Genomic DNA, 16,799 nt, shown 5'->3' on the forward strand with positions numbered 1-16,799 from the left:
TCTTGGACTCGGTAAACATTCTCTTATACCTGTGTGTGCTGCAGGGATTTCTAAAATGCTGGCTACAGACCAGCTGGCTAATTAGATCAAGTTTTTCTGTGCTCTCATCAAAGTATACAAATACAGATGTGTTATATACACTGATATGAAATAGATCATTATTTTTCTTTTTCTTTTTTCATGCACAGTGAACTTTGGCATACAGACAACATCTATTGTGAATAGTTTATGAAGATTATGCATCTTAAAAAGAAAAAAAAAGCTGAAATAAGCGGTCTAAACAAACAGCCAATAGTTACTGTAGTGCCCCTATTAGATTTGTGCACTCATATTGATCGTAGAATGGGTTTATTAGGATTAAAGTATGAGTGTGTTTATGTTTACTTGGTTTAGTCAGATCGTATTTGCCTGTAATTGTGACATAAATTAAGACTAGACCAGACAGCAGTGGTGAGACCTTTATGTTACTCATGTCTAAGCAAACATACCATCGATGATGGTACAGAGTGACTTGCTGCTATTGTTTCTTTTCATAAACGAAATATTCTCGACCCTTTGTGTAAAACGCGCACTTGTAACAGTTAAATAGTTTATCATTTGCTGTATTTTTCTCGCTGTTTTTTTTTTTAAATTATTATTATTTTTACCAAACAGTGCTAGTTGAGTGAGAAAATGGAGACGATACAAATGCCTTTTCAAATGTTTAAGCTTTTTGTCTTTAGCCGCGTCACCTCATTATTTTTTGTCGAAATAAGGAAAAATAGTACAGCACGGACATTTACTATTATGCAATAAAAAGATCTGATCAAAGACGAGCTTTCAAGCAGTGGTGTGGTGGCCGTGTGTAGATGCAAAACTATTGAAAATAGTGGATGTAACAAAGTTAGCCAATCGAAAAAAACGAGGAATTTTTTTTCTCCACCTCCCAGCTGTAATCCTTGTTATGAACGTAACTTATCCTAAAAGAAAGATATTTGTTTATTTAAATTTTTCTGTTTGAAATCGACGGAAACACGTCGTATCACGGGACAAACGCCAAACATAGGTTATATAATCCAGCCCAGGGACTGCCGAGCAATTACAGCTCCGAGGCAGCTCTCGCAAGCTACTTGTCATTCAGACCATAAATAAAAATGATAATTTATGCACTTTATTTTAATATTTAGAAACCGAACACTCCCCCCTAAATCATTTTATTTTCGAGCCACAGGATAAAGGCTTTTGTTCTGTGCGGGAGTATTTTCATTCCACTTGCGTAGCGCATTTACAGATGATCCCTGACTGGGACAGTTGGCGAGCGTTGACAAAAACCGGGCTTTGCGCTAAATGCGCACAGTAGTAGATTTTATGCATCAGTTAGTAAACATTTTAAACCAGAGTATGAACAAGAAATCGCTGCTAAACTTCCAAACACCGTTAATTTGTGCATAGATTGCGCAAAAAATACACAGCACGTGGAAATTTCTTCCCTGTTGAGGCACATTTGCACCCAGGAGTCACATTAATACTCGAGGAAACAGAAGCGTTCTTTTCCAGCAGATGAACTTCCTCACTTTCTGTCAGTCGGCAGTCAGTGACAGCGGCCTGTAAAAGCACCTCGACATGCCGTCGCTTAAAGACTCGCTTGAATCCGGACTGGACTTCATTGAATTTCTGGGAGACAGGGTATCCGGCATCAGCAAAAAGGAACTTAAAGACATCTACAACTCCGAATTCAGGGGCAGGTAGGCTGCATTTAAACACAGTGTGTCCCACGCACCCGGTCTGCTTTGTGTCCAACAGCCTGTTTTTCCTGTGTTCGCAGAGAAGGAATAAAAGATCCCAACTTTTACAAAGTTCTCCTTGCGCTTGTGAAATTCAACAAAGCCCAGATAAGGCAGGGACAAGTCTACATTAATGCCAGACCTCAGGTAACACATATATAGTCAGTGAGTACAAGTTTCCCTGTGCCATATATTAGTCAGTGCTATGATGGGATGAGTTTGGGTATGTTTTGTTCCCATTCCTGGAAAATGGAGAATCAGAACAGGGAACTGTGCTGTTATTTTTGTAGTTTCGCGTGTACTGTGACCAATGGAGGAGGCCCCGGGCCACTCAGCCACAGGATCTGGGCTCTGGCCCTCAGACGCCAGCTGGGACACCTGCTGGCTCCTCCACCCCTGTGGCACCTGTGCTGACCCCAAAGAAAAAACTTGCATCAGAAATCCTTCGCAAGTTGAAGGTGAACAGGTAAAATGCATTTTGAGTTAGTATTACATGTTTCTCTATCCCATCGTCTTTTTTTCTAATTCTCAGACCCGCCCTCATAAATGTGAATTTGCTTTTTCATGTAGGAGCATGATATAACAACAATAAAGCAGGGTGTTGCCGCACAAAAGACTACGTGAGATTAAAACAAGAGAGGAGCAGGGCGTGTTCGTTTAGTTGGTTTATATGACGTGAAGATTCGGAAGAAACGTCATGTTGAGCATTGCATAAAAAGTTTCACCTGTCCATTTTCTTCCACTTATCCAATTCAGGGTTATCTGAATTGGATAAGTGGCAGCTGGAGCGTATCCCAGCTGCCATAGAGTGAGAGGCAAGGTACACCACTATCTGGTCAGGCCCTGACCAGATAGTGGATTTTAATCCAGGGCCTTCTAGGAGTAGTACTTACGTGTGTGTGTGTGTGTGTGTGTGTGTGTGTGTGTGTGTGTGTGTGTGTGTGTGTGTGTGTGTAATTCTACATGTTCTTCCCATGACTGTGGGTTTTCTTTCATAGACAAAAGACACCCAGGTGTGGATTCTAAACCACTCTTAGGTGTAAGTGGAGCACATATTTTTGCTAGTGTGTCTGTAAATATTGCCAGCTGGCAAATGATAATATATGGGACAGATAAGACTGATTACTAGGGTTTTATATCGGCCAGTGATGGTTAATAAAATATAATTTCTCACCAACCATTTTGGTTTAGTTTTTAATCGCACATATTCAGCAACTTTAGTCCATGTTGACATGACAGCATTGCACAGTTGCTGCTTATCTCTGATGTGAATCTCCCATTCTACTACATGCCAAAGGTACCCCATTGGGTTGACATCTGATGACTGTGGACGCTATTTGAGTACCATGAACTCACTGTAATGTTTAAGAAACCAGTTTGAGATGAGTTAAGCTTTATGAAATAGTGCATTATCCAGCTGGAAGCAACCATCACTGTGGTCATAGTGGGAGTGACATGGTCAGCACCAATACTCAGGTAGTATACAGTGGAAATGCCCCCAAAGTATCAAGATACCCAAACGAGAAGTAGAACAAAATAAACATTGTTTTTTTTTCTGTTCTCTGGGGTGTCTAATATATGAAAGGGATATAAAAAATATTTACTGCAAAAGTGTTGAAATTCACAGATATTGTGATATCCTCCATATATAAAAAAAAAACCCACAAAATAATGCCAAGCTGAACAACTTGTGACATACTTTTTTTTTTAATGCAAATTAGCTTGAAGACATGAATGTTGTGGCTTGTTGGGAAGCATCCAGTTAGTTCTGATCATGAACACAGATTAGTTTTGCAGGACAAAAATATAGACATATTAAAAACACAAAAGTAGCTGACATAAAACAAATACATGGTAAAGTCAAATGTAATTTGCTGTTAGATGATGTCCAAGAGCAATATCCCATTAAAAGCGTGACTTGGCAGTAATGGGAAATGTCAAGACATCTGTAAAGATTGTGGCTAATGGGGATGGGTCAGTTTACACTTTGTGTTGTAATGGCTTGAAGTTATCAAATTACCCTCAGCCAGTCGGACTCTGCTTTCATATTATTATAGCTTATATAATGGCAATATATAGCTTTGCAAAAGATGTTTTGATAATATTTTATTGAATAGAATGCCTTTATTGTCATTGTACGTGCACATTGAAATTATGGGTGTTCCATGCCAACTGTGCAGGAATAAAATATCATTAGTAAGACAGCACCCCTTTCACACCTGTGCATTTTATCGTTTTTAATATAAAACAGTGACTATAGCCGATTAAAATACTGGATTTAGTGCAGTCAGACCTTTACAACAAATCATATGTGGGGTTTCTGCGAAAATCACAGCAAAAACTATTACCAAATATATTAACCACATCGTCATGCGTATCTATCATTCGGTTTTTAACTATGGGATATCACAATATCTGTAAATTTACCACTTTTTATGGAAGAATCTCTTTCATTATTATTATAGACTTTATAGAATATGAAAAATGTTGATGTACTTTGATTTATCTTCAGTAGGGGTATCTCAGTATTTTAGAGGCATTTCCACTGTGCCAAGTTAGTGCAAAGAAAATCTCCCCAGTGCCATTACATATAAACAACCAGCCTGAACTGTTGATAAAAGATGGGATAGATCTCTGCTTTCATGCTGTTTTTGCCAAATTCTGAGCCTAGTGTCTGAATGTCACAACAGAAGTGGAGATTCCTCAATTCAGGCAATGTTTTTCAAATCGTCTGTAGTTCAGTTTCAGTATTAAGTGATTGTTTGAGTTGCTTTTACGTTCCTCTATCAGCGGACGCACTTTTCTCCTCTCCCTTATCTTTTCTGCCTTATGTCCTTGTCTAGTCTCGTGTCTTTTTTGTATTACTTTCCCTGGAACACTCTCTCACAGTCTGTGTCTAAAACCTAAAAGAGAATTATGGATTTGATCAACTGGTCTCTTAATGCTATTGACACCCTTTAACGAGAAGTCTGGGCTCGGGAGAACCCGAGTGCCCTGGAGGGACTTTCCCTGCCGGATACACGATGGACGGGTGGCAGAGGATCGTGTGCCTGGCGGGACTGTCGATCGAGGGCGCTGAAGATATCTACCTATTCGGAACCATGATAACAGGGTTCTTGCTGATCGGAGCTGGCTTGGCCCTGGCTTATCGGAGAATTAAGAGAGCGGAACCAGCTGTTCAAACCCCCACAAGGCTGCCCGCTGGGATTGGAACGACAGGTGCGACTTCTCAGAAAGGGCTCACTGAAGGCAGCATGGTTAAGAGCTTGGAGGCGCTTACGACTGCAGTGAATGCTCAGAATAACACCTTTGAGCGTATGTATGTTGGATTACATCAGGAAAGAATCAACTCAGAACAACATCTCTGGGCGGAGCTGGATTACACCTCGGATCAGTTGGCTGCGGTCGTGAGGTCTCAGAATCTGCTATGTGAGCAAACAGAGTGACAAGACCACAGAATCGACGGCTAATAACATCACGGAGAAGCTCACAGCTATTAACGGGAGACTGAGAGACCAGTGTCGGAGTGTTAAAAAACAGCTTGAAATTCTCAATTACCATCATAACCCGGCTACCCCTTCGGCGCCAGCTCAAGGCTGAAGCCGAACAACAACTCCCTGATAACGACTGTGTTGAGTCTGGTCTGTTCCTTCCCATTCCCTACAAGGCCACCTGGGTTGGCTGGAAGACTGTTTACTTAGCCTGGCAGGGCGAAGGACACTGCCTCAGCTGAACTATGGACACACACACACATACATATACTGATACTGATAAGCACTCACTGACGCATCACCCTCCCTACCCCGGATCCAATGCCACCTCCAATGCTTACCTCCCCCATGATGTGGACATCGGGTCAGCTGGAGGCGCAGTCGAAGATTGTAGCGGTCCCAGATCAGATGTACACACTGGGACTCTTTCCCATGTTGCTTGTCTGTGTTTATTGTGTTATGGTGTGTTGATATCTGTGCATTCCTGTATTATCCTTTTGTGTTGCACATTTCAATGTGTTTTTTCCTCGCTACCTAGCCTGACCTGGCTCCCCAATGTGATGTTTGTATTGTATGTACGGTCGGCAAGGTCTGTCATCTCGGTTGTGGGCAAAAGACCTGCAACTGACAAATAAAGGCTATCTCTCATCATCTCATCTCATCTTATAGTCTGGCCATCTCCAGTGACCTCTGGCATCAGCGGGGCATTTTTGCCCAGAGAACTGAAGCTCACTGGATATTTGATCTTTTCTAGACCATTATCTGCAAATCCCAGAGATAGCAGTGTAGAAATATCCCAGAAGATCAGCATTTTCTAAACCTAACCGTGCCACATTCAGAGTCCCTGAAAGCACCTTTCTGACCTGTTTTGATGCTCAGTTTGAACCTTAGCGGATGATCTTGACCGTATCTACATGCCAAAATGTATCGAGTATCTATCATGTAATTGGTTCATTTAAGATTTTAATGTATCTCTTATTGCATCAGCATGAATAAATATAAGCTGATAACTTGGTGTCACGAATCAGCTTAAAGTTCAAAAGAATAACCTTGAATTAAAGTAAGATGCTTGCTAACACTAATCAGCTGCCTTGGCTCATACAGGAAAAGGGGAAAAAACAAAACAAGAAACTACAAGCAGAGTGGGAGGGGCCTTAACAAAAGAAATGATGTTGCACAGTTTGTCCATTAGAGAGCACTAACAAGTTAATTTTTCAACATCTGTTTCAGAATGGTTCTTGTCATAAAAGCAAATAAGAGGCCATGTTAAGACTCGGGGTGCGTTTGCCTGTTAGTGATGTGCAAGCGCACATTATTGATAAGGGTGTAATGTGCTTGTGTTTATGTCACAATTCTTCATTTTTAAGTGACCAAGAGTGGTTTAACAAGCACTTCAGATACAGATACACAAGTTAAAACAAAGTAACTTCATCATGACATTTAGAAACTTGCAGATTTTGTATTTGATTGGTAACCCGTGGAGTGAGGCCGGTGCAGGGGAGAGCTGCTTTCTCTTCTTGGTATGACTGAGGAGTCTCTCTGCTTCACTTTAAACCACCTGCAGATGAGACAAAGACTGACTCAAAGAAAACAAGACATGAGCTAAAAAAAAACCTTCATGATATTCCTGAGAACTGGCTTTATCAGGAGGGGTTTTTTTAGAACTGATAATCAGCACTTTGTTTTATGACATACAAGTCAAAGGAAAAAGATAGAAGATGATGATGAGATGAGAAGTTCCAACTGTGGTAATTTTCCAGAACTGTAAAACCTGTCTGTGAGTTACACTTTTGTTGTTTCGTGATCCTTTTTTAACTTCCCTGCATAAATACAGTCCTGTGCAACGTTTTAACTGCACAGCAGTTTTAATCTGAGTCAGTGGTGGAGTATTCCTGTGTAAACTGAATCGTTGCCAGTTTGGGTGTCAGTGATTTACTGATATCACTCAGTCACAAAGATCATATAGTCCATGATATGAATCCACTATGCAGTTAAAAAGGCTTCTTTTCAAGAGCATCTGAGGTTTGTTTTTTATTACCTTCTACCTGTTTAATAGCAGACAGTCATGGGATAAGTGGAGTTGATGAAACGTTACGTTTTATTTACCAGGTACACTGGTTTTTCAGTGATTCGGCACCATCTTGTCTTGTCGTTGTTAAAATTGCAGCCTGATCTTGATTCACCTGCAGGAAAGAGCATACGGCTGATAAGGGCGGCATCGAGATCACATCGGACCCCGTGGAGAGCGGTGGGAAGGTTCAGTTCGCTGTGGATCGCCTGCGGGAGCCGTTCGTTGTCAGGTTCCACATTGTCAATAAAGGCACTGACAACATCCACTTGACGTACTACACTGCCCTGCACAGGATCCGCTGTTTCACTCTAGAGGATAAGAGGAGAGTGACCAGAGCATCTCCGCTGTTCCTCTGTCCTGGTGAGACACTGATGACTTCTTCTCTGCCTTTAGAAATGAGAGAAATAAACTAGCTAATGTTCACAAATTCTTCCTTTTTTTTCTTTCGTCTTTTTTTCCCTCCAGGAGAGAGCTATGAAGTTGAGGTTAAGTACATTCTGAACCACTATGGATATTTCCCTGCCACAATGTATTTCGAGTTCTGCCCAGATTTGCCTGGATCGGTGCCCTTCTGCATTGTCAGGGAGATAGAAGCTGCAGCCCAGACTCCACTGGCTGTGGAGCTAGGGCCTGTGGCTCCTTATAAACCATTTCGGGTGGCTGCTTACAAGCCTGTTGACACCATTATAGTAGATGGAGTACCACCTGACAGGTAATGAATTTCAAAACTGATTGTAAAAATTACTTTGAAGCATTTTTGCTCACTTGGACTTTAGATCAACAAGTTGTCCCTGAGGGTTTAGCGACCGTGTGTCTTCTGAAACTGATCACAGCCATATGGTGTTTTGTTTTCTTCTTCTGCAGTTCTGTTGTGCCTTTGAAGATGGCAGTGAAATTAGGAGACTACAAGTATCATAATGACCTGAAGGATTTGGCTAGACGAAGGATGGAAGACTCCGAGTACCTCTCTCCAACTGCCAAACAGAAACTTGCATCAGTGAAGTAAGCAAATCACCCAATTCATTACAACCAGCTATGCGTTTTCTGTGATGAGTATTTTATAGAACTAACCCAATGTTAAATGCACTGTTTACCTCTGCTTTGACATCCAGGGGTCTCCTCAGTTGTCCCTTAAAGATGAAGAACTACTCGCATCGGTTTCATCTCCTGCTGCACCTTGAAGAGATACAGATGGAGGTTGACATCCGAAAGTATGATCTCCTCAATCAAACCATGACTCAAGACCAAGGCAACAGAAAACTCCTGAAACTCAGAGTAAAGAGATTTGAATTAGAACACCGTCTGCTACGCTCTGTGTTTGCAGTGGCTCTATTTTTGCTGGAGCAGCTGGCATCTCTGAAGCATTGAATTCACTTGTAAATTGTGCTTCTTGGCAGTTAACTTCAGAATGCATTTTATTTGTTTGGGACCTTGTATTCTTAATGAAGGAGCTAGATGACCTTCCTCCCGTTTTACTTGTACAGATGATTATACGATCTAGTTCTCATACACAGATTTGTTTATTTAGCTTGTCATATCTACCCATCTGAATCACCTGCAGACTTGTAGTTTTTTTTTAAAACATATCAATGGCCCAACATCGATGTTGTCCGACAGGTTCCTGGTGTCGCTGAGAATCGGCCATCTGTGCTTCGAGGAGATTGTCTGAGAGTATCCAAATCTGAGGACACCGTCCAGCCCATTACTGTGTATACCGGATATGTTCACAGAGTAGAACTGGACAGTGTGAAGCTGGGTTTCTCAAAAAAGTATGAGCTAGAATAATGATATGTTGACTAAGAACTCACAATGAGAAACTTGTTGCTTACTTTTCAATCATTTCAGGTTGTTGCAGATCTTTATCAGCAATATGAAGTTTAATGTGGAGTTTACTCTCAACCGGTACCCTTTGAAGCTACAACACAGGGCTGTAGACCTGGCAGTAAAACATCAACTTGAGGAGGTGCTGTTTCCGTCGGGTGCAGCAGTGGCTAGTGTGCCCATGCCTAAACTCAGGTCCGGTGCCTATTTGTATGCACTGCATCATCTATAAATGCAACACTTAACCACATTTAATGACAATAGTGATAATAACTTTATTTGTATAGCACCTTTAAAAGTTACAAAGTGCTTCACAGTTTTGGATCAAAACACAAAAGTGAAGATAAGGGTAGATCCTCAGAAATGCTAACGCATGGTCTTTCATTAATACATACACACTCCTGTACATATATATTAGAAGGAAAAACAGACCACAAATAATGAAGAGACCAGCTGCATTAATAAGGTCTCAGTAATCTGCTATATTTGCGAGAGCTTGGCCATGTAGGGTTTTATGTTACGGATACATTGAATTGTACTGTGTCCTACTGTATATTCTGCCTGGTACTGGTGGTAGGAGAACAGTGAGCTTCTGAAAATGAGAGTGTGGCCTCAGCAGCATTTCTCTGTTGTTTTCCTGGGCATTTAGCCACTATGTTGCATTAACAGGAGGGATTACTGCTCTTTGGTTTAATGCCATAAACCAAATGGGCACAAGGTGCATAACAGGTTTTTAAACACACATTTACACACCTTTTATGCTAAGTGTAAAAAGTCCATTTCTACATCTCTTTGCAGGATGTTTAATCGACAGCTGGAAAACAACCCGGAGCAACATGCTGCAGTCCAGCGCATTGTGGCTGGATCCTCGAAACCAGCTCCTCATCTTGTGTTTGGGCCTCCTGGAACTGGAAAGACAATCACTGTGGTTGAAGCAATCAATCAGGTATAAAGTTACATGCAGTTAAGATCTGTATGAATGAGATCTTCAGAGATTAATCAGATATCTTACTTGTGAGTTGCCAGAAAACATATTCGTTCTTCATTGGCTGTTACATTGTAACAAATTTAAAGCTGTTGGATTTTGAACAAGACATTTGATATTGTTACTTTGAGTAGAATCTTTGATATTTACTTTATTATTCCATCCATTTATTTTCTTGATTCCTGGTCTAGTTCAGGACCACTGGAGGCCTAGAGCCCATCCCAACGGTCATAGAGACACCCTGGACAGGTTGCCAGTGCAGGACTGGCAGATTATTCAGAATCAAACGAATCTTTGGCTAATCCATAGTTTAAGTTGGTGTTTTTGTTTTGTTTTTTCTCACAGGTCTAAATTGGGTAAAAGGTTGATGGGTGGTTCTTTGGCGTTTTTCTACTCTGAGCACTTAATGTGCTTGATATAACTTGCCTCATGCCCCCATTCACACATTTATGCTAAGTGCTTTTTTTGTCTAATATTCACACTTCATGAACAATCACATTCAGTATCTTGGCCTACTTTGGGTTGCAGCCAGGGATCAAACCATGAGCCTTCCAGTTAACAGGTGACCTGCTCTACCCCGCGACCCCGCGTCTATACAAGTAACTTACACAAGTAAGATTTCTCTTTGCAAGACAGATTTTGCACAGGAATCAGCATGTGTTGGCATGTTTGTAAGGTGATTCCCAGATATCTCGCTGTATATTAGAAACACACTAAGAGATTTTTCTTTTTTTTGAACCAGTTGCTTATTTGCTCTCGAGTATTATGATTATTAGTACTTTCAATTTAGAGATTTTACATTGCCAACAAATGTCGCAGTTGGCACAGTTGCTTTACAGCAAGGACGGTCCTGGAGTAGGCATGTTCTGTCCATGCTTGCCTGGGTTTTCTCTGGATACTCCAGCTTCCTCCCACAGTCCAACAACATGTGAGTTGGGTTAATTGGTGATTTTTAAATTGTCCACATGGGTGAATATGAGTATGAACAGTTGTTTATCTCTCTGTGTTGGGCCTGCAAAAGACTGGTAAACTGTACAAGGTGTAAGCTGCTTTTCGTTCTGTGACAACTAGGATGCGCTTCAGCCCCGCGGTGACTCTGAACTGGATAAATGGTGGTATATTTTGGAATTGATTCACTTCAGGAAACACTAAAAAAAATGGAAACCAAACTTTAACATAAAGGGCTTGCAAAATTCAACAATGCTGTAATTTGTGATGTTATCTGTGATGTTGTAACTGTTTCTCAGAAATTTGTACTTACTATAGGACAAATACTGTGGCTGTATGTCCTTGGTGCAATGTACTTTGAATTCTGTGCACATCTGCCAGGTTAGGTGCCTTTCTGAAATAAGTGACAGCCGCAGACCGGGTCCTGCTGGGTGTGAGGCAAAGGCCTGTGGCTCCCTATAAACCATGTTATGTCTTTGCACACAAGCCTGTTATTATTAAGTAATGACTTTTATTTTGCTCGTCTTGTCAGGTCAGCAAGGCAGATCCATCAGCCCACATCCTCGCCTGTGCACCTTCAAACAGTGCATGCGACCTGCTCTGTGAGAGACTACAAGTAAACATGGATTCTCATCAGATTTACCGCGTGTACGCCAACAGCCGAGACCCAAACAGCGTTCCCAAGAGTCTGCTGGTGAGCTACATATGGACTAATTGTGTATCCATATATATACACAGCCCATAATGTTTAAAAATTACATGTGAAATAGAGTGCCATTGCATTCTCTTGTCTCAGCAAGCCCCATAAATATGCCCGCATTTTCACTAAATTCCTCATGATCACACTGAGGAATCAATGATTGTAATCACTATGGGAAAGCTGAACAAAAGGTTACGTTCTCATATTTTTTTTGGTTCTTTCAGAAATACTGTAACTGGGACGAGAGCAAAGACAGCTTTGTGCCTCCACAGAAAGAGGTTACGATGAAGTACAAAGTCGTAGTTACAACTATGGTCACAGCTGGCAGGTAAGAGCCAGTGTGTGGCATGTAAAGTGTCCATTATGATGTGTTTTTAAACACTCTTTGACATCTGGCACATTTTTCGTGTTATGAGCCATGCGGCACTTGATTATGCTGCTGTGTGTTTGTGTCTTTGTGAGGCTTGTGTCCGGAGGGATTCCAGTTGGCCATTTTTCGCATGTGTTTGTGGATGAGGGAGGCCAAGCTGTAGAGCCAGAGTGTGTCATTGCTATTGCAGGTAAACTATGAATGTCAGAACTACATGTTTTTCATCATGATGTCCTTCACCATGCACACTAAGCAAATATGTAGGACTCCCTTCATTCATTTGCACGTTAAAATTAGAAACATTCAGATCTGTGAGTGATGCTGAAAGGCTTCACTCTCAGAATGCAAAATGGGAGTTTTCCTTCCCACTGTTGCCATGTGCTTGCTCATAGGGGGCTTTGTGATTGTCACCTCAAGGTGCTTACGATATAAAGCGCCTTGTGGGGACTTTTGTTGAATTGGCGCTACATAAATAAAGTCTTTTGTGAAACCTTCAAGAATCTGAAATTCTTACATCCAACTTCCTGTTAAATATGTTTTTTTTTCCATTAAATCTGGTATTAATGCAGTACATGGACCTTTCATATATACACTTATCTGATTACAGAACTTTATCCACACCCAGCTGCTTTATACATGTTTTTTGTTTTCTCCAAAGCTAGCTAAAGGCTGTAAAATAAATAAATAAAATGTATGGGTTAAGACTTTTACAGCTTACAAATTCTGCATATATCTGACCTTAAGTCAGAGCAGTTGTAAATTAATTTGTTCTTACACATTACACTTCCTCAGTAAATCGGTTCTCGTGATTAAAGGTTATAACTTGCAAGTGCTGAAATTGATGCACCTTGTTACAGACTCATTTGTTGTTTCATAGGTCTGCTCGATGCAGAGAAAGGTCAGCTGGTACTGGCAGGAGATCCTAAGCAGCTGGGACCAATCCTTCGATCTCCTTTTGCAATTGAACATGGACTCGGTAAGTCCAGTGGTCTCATTTTCTTTTCTTTCTGATCAGATGGCGTTAGTTGCATCACTGTGTATCCCTGGCAGTTTTCACTGGTAATAGTTTAGGATCAAATGAATGCTTAGTGCTGCTTCAGTTATTTGAGTTTTTCTCAGATTAACATGAATTCAAATCTGTATCATGAATGCTTTTTAGGGCTTTCTCTACTGGAGAGGCTGATGAGACATAATTCGTTATATCAGAAAAATACAGACGGGCATTTTGACACTCGCTTTGTCACCAAACTGCTGCGAAACTACAGGTGGGTCTTTCAGCTATTGCTTGTCAAAGCCATTTTTTACTTGTGCTGCTGTGTTAATCACCAATAATACTTCATCGTTTTTTTATTGTTCTTCTTTTTCCTTCCCGTTCACTCAGGTCACACAGTGCTATTCTGAAAATCCCCAATGAGTTGTTCTATGAGAATGAATTGCAGGTGTTTGCTGACCAATGGGAGCGTGAGACCTATTGCAACTGGGAATACCTTCCGAAGAAGGTGAGGCCTCGGGAACTTTTCATTTATTTTGTTTGGTTTTTGGTTTTTTCTTGTCCCCCTAAGTCATCCGCAAAGCATATGATTAGATGCAAAGGTGTATTTGTCAACTCTGATTTCATCATACATTAATTTAAAAATAAAAAAAACTGTGATGAACATGAATAAATAAAATAGTAAAGTGCATCTGAGCTTTACAGATGCAATGTTTGCTTTGAAAGTGATGAGAGAGAAGTAAGGTCAGAAGGAGTTTCACTGTGTCTGTGGATCTAGAGAAACCATGTGATAGGGTGCTAAGAGAGGAACTGTGGTACTGAATGAGGAAGTCAAGAGTGGCAGTGATGTATGTGAGGGTGGTGCGGGACGTGCGTGAGAACAGCAAAACACTAGTGAAGTGTGTGGGAGTGACAGATGAGTTTAAGGTGGAGGTGGGATTACATCAGGGATTAGCTCTGAGCCTCTGCTGACAATTGAAGTTACACAAGAGGACTGTGATGTTCACGGACAACACTGTGATTTGTGAGTAGAGGAAAGGTGGAGGTATGCTAAAGTCAGTAGAAGCAAGATAGATGACATGTTTGAATGAGAGGGAGCAGAAGTAGTGAAGCTGGGTGAGATGGGTCTCGTCTATGCAAAGAACAAAAAAGTGCACAAGAGAGGTGAAGAAGGAGGCGCAGGCAGGGTGGAGTGGGTGGAGACAGAGGGCCAAGCTGGAAGTTGCTGGTACATGAGGGACCAGATTAGAAATGAGTATATCAGAGGGACAAGTTTGGTTGACTGGTTTTGGAGACGAAGTTTGCAGGGGTTTGTTTTGGAGATGTCCAGAGGAGGGATAGTGGATATATTTTGGATAAAGGATGCTGAAGATGGAAGAAAAAAGACTGGCTGAAACAAAAGTAGATATTAAAACATGAAAACAACTCATGTTGTAAAAGTACAATTTTTCTTAAAACTTCATAGACCTTATGGGAGTGCTCACGTGTACAATTCATGTGTAGTTTTAATTCACATTTTTAATTTCACTAAGGAGTCAGTCGCCAAATTGTATTTGAACCATATTTAACAAGAATAACTGACAGTGCTACCCCACTACAGGGTTTTCCAGTGATCTTCCATGGAGTGATGGGCAAAGATGAGAGAGAGGCGAACAGTCCGTCTTTCTTCAACGTGTCTGAGATTGAAGTCCTGATCGACTACCTCACCAAACTGATGGAAACGCAAGGAAAGAAGGGTCTCCCCAAACTGTCTGCAACAGACATCGGAATAATCGCCCCCTACAGAAAACAAGTGAATATGCATGGTGCACATTTGTGTTAAATGACTGAGGATAAAAGGAGGTTGTTTGGTTCATTCATAATTTCCCATGACTGCTTTTCTTTTTGCTAACAGGTTGAGAAAATCCAGAAGGCCCTGAGATTTGTCCCAGCGCTGAGTCGCTGGAGTGATCTCAAAGAGCTGAAGGTTAGCAGCTCTGCTGTAAACGATCTGTGTCAGTTAATATGGTTATATGCCCCCATGCAAACCTAAGATGCTCATTTACAGTGTCTTCTAAATTGTTTTAATAAAATGTAATCAAAAGATTGATCTGCTGTTTATTTCTAATCAGAAGTGTAATTTAATTATTGAGGATGCATTCAACAGTTATAAGATTAAAGTTTTATTAGATGGTAGATGGTAAAGTGCACCCCCCCCCCCTTTTATAATATCAGGTCGGCTCTGTGGAGGAGTTTCAGGGACAAGAGAGGAAGATCATTATGGTCTCCACCGTCCGTAGCAGCATCAACTATGTCAAGATGGACAGAGACTTCAATATTGGGTTCCTGTCAAATGAAAAGGTTTGTCACATCATTTAAGCTTATAAGACAGCCTGCTGCTTCTTTAATGGTTGAATAAATTACTAATATATTCTTTTTTTATATATATGTATTCACTTGTAGAGGTTCAACGTAGCCTTGACGAGAGCCAGGTCCCTGCTTATAGTGGTGGGAAACCCTGTGATCCTCAAGAAGGACCCAACATGGGAGAAGTAAGCGAAGGCAAGATGTTTTGGGAGGCACTGAGTAAACGTAGTGATTACCGAAAGTGAAACCTCATTGTTAGCTGACAAAACAACCTCAAATTGTTCACTTTGTTGCCATTTTGGAGCCTTTGGGCTGTATAAAATTTGCCCAGTTAACAAGGAGTGCACATTTCTTGAGCATTTCTCACTCACGTTTTCTTAATTTTTGCTTTTTTGTTCACAGGTTCATCAGCTACTGTGTGAAGGAGAAGGGCTACACTGGATTTGACTTCAGCGATGTGGAAGAGGAAGATGATATTGTGTCCAGACTGGCGACGCTGAAAATCAACATGGATTCTGAATGTGAGTACAACTTTATCCTCAGTAAGACTGCAGCAGACAGTAGACTCGACAGTTGCATGTGTCTTTTTCTCCAGACTTTAGGCTTTATTTGCTGAGGTAAATAGTTGCATGATTGAAACCTTAAAATGTAAAAGCATTTAGAACAAAACATTTTCCCGGTGAGTCTCCAAAAGTTGATTCTGTTCATCTGGACTTAGCGTTCCCAGTAAGTATTCTTCAAAAAAAATAAAAAATAAAAAATCTTTTGCTAAGATTTTGTCTGTCTTTGTTCTAGGTCCTGTTCCAGAGGAGAGTGCCATTCAGCAATTTGTGGACCCTGGGTGGAAAAATGAGCATTAACATTTCCTCTAAACTAGGACATAGCGTCTGCGACAGATGGATTTAAAGCCATTTGAATGCATAGCAAGTGTCAGTCTTTTATTTTATTCTCTGTCTTACTGCTTCAGCACATGATTTAAGACCATATCCTTTTATGAACCTATTTAAGTGCAATAAATGCTCCTCTGTTTCTAATCACAGTGGCAAAATGAAGCAGTGAACTTTGGCTTTTTACACTTACCTGGTCTGTTTATTTAGCCCAGTTAACATAACTATGGCTGTACAGATGCTAAAATGTCCTACAGATGGGAAAAGAATGGAAGATCATTTTAATACACTGATTCATCACCGTATGTCTTATGACTTATGTCAATTCAAAACTTAAAAAAAATAAACTGACTTTTTGATCTGCTGTATATTATATTACACCGTGGTGCCTGATCATTTCCTTTAGCAGCATCGTCCTGTTCAAGA

General features: G+C 40.8%; 1 protein-coding gene across 2 annotated transcripts; it reads left to right on the forward strand.

Moving 5' to 3' along the window:
- The first annotated feature begins 1,062 nt into the window (after positions 1-1,062).
- Positions 1,063-16,746, forward strand: mov10a (Mov10 RNA helicase a). Of its 2 annotated transcripts, XM_026166959.1 has the most exons (22): positions 1,064-1,724; positions 1,805-1,910; positions 2,054-2,229; positions 7,444-7,685; positions 7,791-8,037; positions 8,190-8,327; positions 8,438-8,600; positions 8,943-9,094; positions 9,171-9,341; positions 9,945-10,092; positions 11,612-11,773; positions 12,004-12,107; positions 12,242-12,339; positions 13,027-13,125; positions 13,309-13,414; positions 13,531-13,648; positions 14,741-14,932; positions 15,035-15,106; positions 15,355-15,480; positions 15,583-15,671; positions 15,889-16,007; positions 16,282-16,746. In XM_026166959.1, the coding sequence occupies exons 1-22, from the start codon at positions 1,603-1,605 to the stop codon at positions 16,344-16,346; spliced, it is 3,015 nt and encodes a 1,004-aa protein (XP_026022744.1). In that variant the 5' UTR covers positions 1,064-1,602; the 3' UTR covers positions 16,347-16,746. The 2 variants fall into 2 exon arrangements, with proteins under 2 accessions (XP_026022745.1, XP_026022744.1); XM_026166960.1 differs by lacking the exon at positions 16,282-16,746 and having other exon boundaries at positions 1,063-1,724; positions 15,583-15,681; positions 15,889-15,947.
- Positions 16,747-16,799: the final 53 nt, after the last annotated feature.

This window comes from Astatotilapia calliptera, chromosome 5 (assembly GCF_900246225.1).
Source record: "Astatotilapia calliptera chromosome 5, fAstCal1.2, whole genome shotgun sequence".
In the NCBI taxonomy this organism is placed as follows: Eukaryota; Metazoa; Chordata; class Actinopteri; order Cichliformes; family Cichlidae; genus Astatotilapia; species Astatotilapia calliptera.

Coding starts and splice junctions, on each gene's coding strand:
- mov10a (XM_026166959.1), top strand. CDS start 1,603: ATGCCGTCGCTTAAAGACTCGCTTGAATCCGGACTGGACTTCATTGAA. Junction 10,093..11,611: donor TGGTTGAAGCAATCAATCAG/GTATAAAGTTAC, acceptor TCGTCTTGTCAG/GTCAGCAAGGCAGATCCATC. Junction 15,107..15,354: donor GTGATCTCAAAGAGCTGAAG/GTTAGCAGCTCT, acceptor TTATAATATCAG/GTCGGCTCTGTGGAGGAGTT.